The sequence below is a fragment of the Mytilus galloprovincialis genome, chromosome 3 (assembly GCF_965363235.1).
Source record: "Mytilus galloprovincialis chromosome 3, xbMytGall1.hap1.1, whole genome shotgun sequence".
In the NCBI taxonomy this organism is placed as follows: domain Eukaryota; kingdom Metazoa; phylum Mollusca; class Bivalvia; order Mytilida; family Mytilidae; genus Mytilus; species Mytilus galloprovincialis.
In genome coordinates, this window is record NC_134840.1 from 90,352,920 (window position 1) to 90,359,134 (window position 6,215).

The window sequence follows — 6,215 nt, forward strand, 5'->3', positions numbered from 1 at the left end:
TATACCAAGTTAGCTAAGTTGATATAACGATTAAGATATGGTTAGTCGTTACAGCGAGTTAGCTAAGTCGTTAAAACGAGTTACATAAGTCGTTTAAACGAGTTAGTTAAGTAATTTATCTAAACGAGTTAGCATAGTTGATTGAACGAGTTAGCTTAGTCGTTATAACGAGTTAGCTAAGTTGTTATAACGTCGTTATAATATGTAAGCTAAGTCGTTATAATGACTTAAAAATAAAATATCTACCCGACACTACCGGGTTACGTACGATTTGCCTCTATTAATAGAATGAATAAAGCTGCATGCAGTGTACGAGGTTTAAAAAAATACTAAACCGTTGTTATTTCTTTACTAGAAGAGTCTGCTAGATATTTTGAGTATCTTAATAAAAAGAATGAAAATGTCGCTTCCCTCGGAAATTACCAAATGAATTAGTCATGGTGTAGACGTATTTAGTGAAATCTTTTATTTGTATGTTTGTATAATTTATTAAGTGTAAAACATAACTGTTTCTATGTTAAGCTAATGATTAAGGTACAGACTTTTATGTTGCCACTACTGACATTTATTTATTATATAAACCCAGCATAGCACGTGACAGCAGATTTAATTAATACTATGTTCTCACTATATCAAAATGTCTTTATGTAAAATAAAAAGCATTACGAGAAAACTATTGTTAAAAGATATAAAAATAAAAATACGGTATTTTAAGGGCGATTTTTTGTATACATAAAACACTGAAGATAACCAATTTTGTTTGCACAAATATGTTGTTGGTTCGTGTATTCGTCTTTATATAATTACAAATGTAATCATAACACTGTAAAATTCAGACCTGTTTCATCATTTTCCTGATGATACAAACGAAATTCATATAATACATATAATATATATGGACATTTTAAAAATCTGTTGAATACCGAGATAGAATATACAAAATAGTTAATACCGTTTAAAATGTTCATTAGCATAGTTTAAAAGTATCCGAGAGTTTAAATTTTAGTTATTAAATAATACCTATGAAATCTGTACTACTACTACACGGAGCAAATGAATGGGTCTATTTTGAAGTAGTTCATTGATATTTACAAATACAAATACCATCTATTTAAGGTGTGGTGAAAAGATCCACCGTGTGTTTTCATTGGTGTTTTGTGTTAATTGACAAAGGTAGACCCATTTAAACCTTCCTTAAATAGCGATATATATCAGTGCTTCAGGTATAGTGAACATACCTCCGAAATGTGACATCTTAAATACTAAGTAGACGAGACTCTATATAGTAAAGTAAATACAGCGTATATTTAAGTGAAAGTTTGTGACATTAAGGATGGCACAGGCTGAACTTGACTGCAAACAATGTCATAATGAACAAAAAGACGAAGTGACAGACAAAACATATGAAACTCAGAATATTGAATCAATTGAGGAAAAAGCACAAGTGGAATATAATTTAAGGAGAAGTTCTTTAGTTAATCGGGTTGTAAGTGAACGACTGCGTAAAGAACCCAGGAAACCAAAACCAAAATCAAAGCCTCCACCACTAAGTAAATATCGGCGGAGATCAGCGAATGCACGCGAACGAACTCGAATGGTAGACATCAATGATGGTTTTGCTGAACTCAGAGGTGTTTTACCAACAATCGAAGCAAGCTCAAAAATGACAAAAATAACAACTTTAAGGTTAGCTCTCAATTATATATCTGCTTTACGACATACTTTAGGATATGAAAATGATGTTGATGGAAACTCCGACGCTGCCTCAACGCGATCTGTGTCATATGATGATTTGGCTTCAGACGCTGCATCATTGCCATCAACAAGCTCCTCCTCAGGTGATGAACATTGTCAAAGTCCAATGGATGGAGATTTCCTTAGTTCTGATGATTTACTCACAGGTGATATGGACTTGATAAACTTTGATCCTAGTGCTGAATTATTGTTAACGTAAAGTGACAGTGAGACAATCACAATTGTATCCAACTTATTTTATTGATATTGTTTTATAATATCGGGAACAATTACGGACTTCAGGAAGAACATTGTTAATCAATCGTAAGTTATGTCAGGGACTTTCTCTCATCATATATTGTTCTATATCACGGGCATCACTTCATTTATTGTTATTTCATAGTTTACCTTTTCAAACTTTGTCTCATGTCGCTATATGAAGATATTTTTGTTTTATTTTACGGAGTTTTAACTTATGTGAAATTGTCGGATGGGAATAATATACTCGGCATCAGAGTTATTGGTTTCATCCAAAAAAGGCAAGGATATATTTTTGTAATTATTTATTATTGTTATTTTTACATTTTGTATGCATTAAAGATTATTGATACGCCTCGTTTTCGTTTAGATACTAATACTCAAGTGAATTTGAGAAGCAAGATTTAATCTGATACGTATTGACAGGTCTCGGGTGTTTTTCGTTTGACCTCACTTAAATGGCTATTAGTTTTAATTTCAGTTTTAATCATTTTCTTTCTGCATTCAATTTCAAATCTCCTCCAATATTCCAGTGTGCATGTTGAAGGTAAATGTTGACATGTAAGGTTACATCTATGTCTGGAGGACTGTAAATATTACTATACTAATTATCGTTTTAAATTTAACCAAGGTTTAATGCAGGTATTTAAAGTATTAAGATTTGGTCTTCATTTATCTGTTAGATGAAAAAGGAATATCTAACTATCTGGCCAACAGGATTAGCAGGTTGTCTTCAAGGGAAATTTACATGAATGGCTTAGAGTAATGCAGTAAATTCTGTTTAAATATGTATTGAGTTGAAATAAGTAGGCCCATTGAAAACTGTCAATATCTCTGTCATCTAGATTACTTGACACACTTACCCACAATCAATATGATCATCAGCTACAGTTTTGTCCTTCTTCTTTGTATGTTATTTTCAAAAAATGTATTTGTAAAAATGTTTTTGTACTACGTTCTAAATGAAGGCCTTTGTTTTAACATTGTCACAGAAAGATTGTTTTTGTGATAGTGAGCATCACAAACTAAAACAACACATCTGCAAACAAAGTTTGTCCATCACATGTTTCTAATGGAAACAATTATATTGCCATCATCTAAGCATACAATAGTCAATAATACTATCTTGTAGATACGATATACACTATTGATACTGAACAATATACAAAATATATGTCAATTCATGGCGTTTGGAAAATTACACCACTTATACAGTTTGAACATTAGAATTGGTATATATCATATACTTATTTCTACATATCACATATTTTGGAAAGCTTTTATTTGCACAATTTTGACATGTATCAATACACAAAGAAGAGGATGATGACCAAATGCATATAAAACTTTGTTTGAGAACTGCATTCGGATCTTCATGTTATATATCTATAATTTGTTATTGAGTTATTGTTGTTGACAGAAGACATGGTCGAGGATGCATTACTTGCCTGAACGATATTGAGTTTACTATATATATCAAGGAATATCAACAGCACTTCGTGTCACATGATCGTCCTGAAAATTCATGAAATACTTGCAACTAGACGTTATGCAACCAATAGTCAATCACTCGTAACACAAACTCTGTTGTAAATGTTAATACTTCAAGATCATATTAGAATATCAATATCAATGTCATTAAGCCCTATGTAGCCCTAGCCTGTTGCATCATAAACGACTTGTGGGTTTATTATACATGACAGTCAACTATACGCTATGGGATTTGCTCATTGTTGAAGACTGTACGATGGTCTATAGTTGTTCACTTCTGTGTCATTTGGTCTCGTTTGGAGTGTTGTCTCATTGACAATCATATATATATATATATATTAGATGATGAAACTAACGCTTATAACTGGTGTAAAGAAACATGAAATATATTCATATGAGACATTTTTTGTACATCCAGAGTCATATATAGATTTTGTTGAAAAACAATGACGTTCTGTTCCTGATGTTTTGTGCATTTTAAGAGAGTAGGAAGAAATAGTATATCTTGTTATTCTTACCAACATTTTCAAGCCCCTTCCTCTCTCCCCCCCCCCCAAAAAAAAAAAAATAAAAAAAATAAATAATAATCTTGGAACAAAGCAAAGCAAGGTTTCATTTATGTGCACAAAAAAACTAGCATTGACCGCATACAGAAATAATCATGACCAATAACACATCTCGTTAACCAGACTGCATGTAATTTTCTTATTTAAGTAGGCGTGCAACGATACATTTAAGACATATTTCAAATTTAATGTATTTATTTTTATTTTTCTGCCTAGAATATACGGTGTGTGTATGTTAACTGTAAACAAGATTCGGCTGTTTTGGGTTTTGTTTGGAAATGGGGATGCAAACTTTAACAGTCGACGGTGTCTTGGAATTTAAGATTTTTCATTTTAAAAAGTAGTTCTTTAATTTCCGTTTCCGATATCCTGTCGCTTATATACTAGTAATGGCCTATATTTGAGTGATTGCATCCATTATATTCAAGTCAACAGTAGTATGAGGAAGAACGATTGAAATCTACACTATACACAAGTCACCATCAAAATCATAATAATTCTTTATTGCCATACAAGTAAAACATGATACTTGTGACATAATATAAATGATAACAATAAAAAAGAAAAAAAACTGATTTAAATACAATAAAAAATAACTAACAGACCCCTGTGCTCAGCTCTAAAACTTTTCTAAAGGAATATGTTTTCTCACTTGGTTTATATTTGAAGGAATTATCAAAACTACTAGTTTTCAGTATCAGACAGATTTGGAAATATAGGATTATCTATTGCGATTTCATTTATACGTAATATATTATTAATTTGACAGTAGAGAAGAAAGTGGTTTTCATCTTTTAAGGTTTAACAAGATAGACCTGTTCATTAGTCTCGGTATCATAAGTTGACTGATACCATGTGTCTTTGGTTCAACTCATTAGCAATATGTTTCAGAATAATATTTTGATAGGCAACCTTATTCTCTATTGTGACATATCAACTGAGTATGGACATGGGTGATGAATGCATATAAAGCAGAAGACGCTTACTTGAAACCTATCGATGCACCAACTCTCGTTCCTTTTTGGAATTCATGCGATTGTATCAGATTTTGATTTTACCTTAATTTGTAAGGTCTGATTTTATGAGATTTGAACATAAGTGAACTACTGCTGCTCCTTATCTTCCATATAGGTAAATGTTACAGACAGCCACCAATGTACACTGATTTATTCAAAGTTGCATGATGAGTTTATTTCATCCAGTCAAATAATTTTTATATTAGATCGTTTTTGCATCGATAATACATGTATTACAGCATAATATACTTACGGAACAACTATATATATAGTTGCACTACACAGAAGATTTCCGTAATTTTGATTTGCCGAGAAAGGTAACTTTTGTTTCCATACAAAATGCAACAGCTATGATTACGCGTGGTTACCGTGAAAACGTTAACGTAAAAACTAAAGGCTTGATTTAACTCGCTATTTCATGAATGTAGCCAAAAATGTAATTACAATAAAATTGAGAATGGAAATGGGGAATATACCAAAGAGACAACAACCCGACCATAGAAAAAAACAACAGCAGAAGGTCACCAACAGGTCTTCAATGTAGCGAGAAATTCCCGCACCCGGAGGCGTCCTTCAGCTGGCCCCTAAACAAATATATGCTAGTTCAATGATAATGAACGCCATACTAATTTCCAAATTGTACACAAGAAACTAAAATTAAAAATAATACAAGACTAACAAAGGATTGAATGCTTCTTTTTTTTTAATTTTAAAGAGTCATGAAAGCGTTGAAAGTGCGAATGTTTTTAGAATAGAGCCCTTCCACGATTCACATAGAAGGTGCTTCTGTCAACACTTCTTCATTCCGATGGAATTATACAAAGAAGTATACAACACTTAATTAATTTTTGATATAAGTAATTGTATTTCATTATGAAGCAGTGATGCTTTTCTAGGTTATGACCATTTAAGATTTATTAAAGTGTAGTTGTTTACTCTGATGTCACATAAGTATTAAACGCAATTTACTTATATCAATACATATTTAAATACCAGAGAATGATTTTATATTGATTGAAATCTACACAGAGAAATCTATACATCAGACATAGATAATGGTTTGTTTTCACATGCAGAGAATCTGTATTGAACAAATATAGCATTGAGTAAGATTTAAGCTTTACGATCGTTTTATCGCTGAGAATTTAAA

The 6,215-nt window shown here is 31.7% G+C and overlaps 1 protein-coding gene across 1 annotated transcript; it reads left to right on the forward strand.

Annotated features, from left to right (window-relative positions):
• Positions 1-1,211: 1,211 nt before the first annotated feature.
• Positions 1,212-2,344, forward strand: LOC143069326 (uncharacterized). The gene has a single exon (XM_076243902.1). The coding sequence runs from the start codon at positions 1,334-1,336 to the stop codon at positions 1,952-1,954; it is 621 nt and encodes a 206-aa protein (XP_076100017.1). The 5' UTR covers positions 1,212-1,333; the 3' UTR covers positions 1,955-2,344.
• Positions 2,345-6,215: the final 3,871 nt, after the last annotated feature.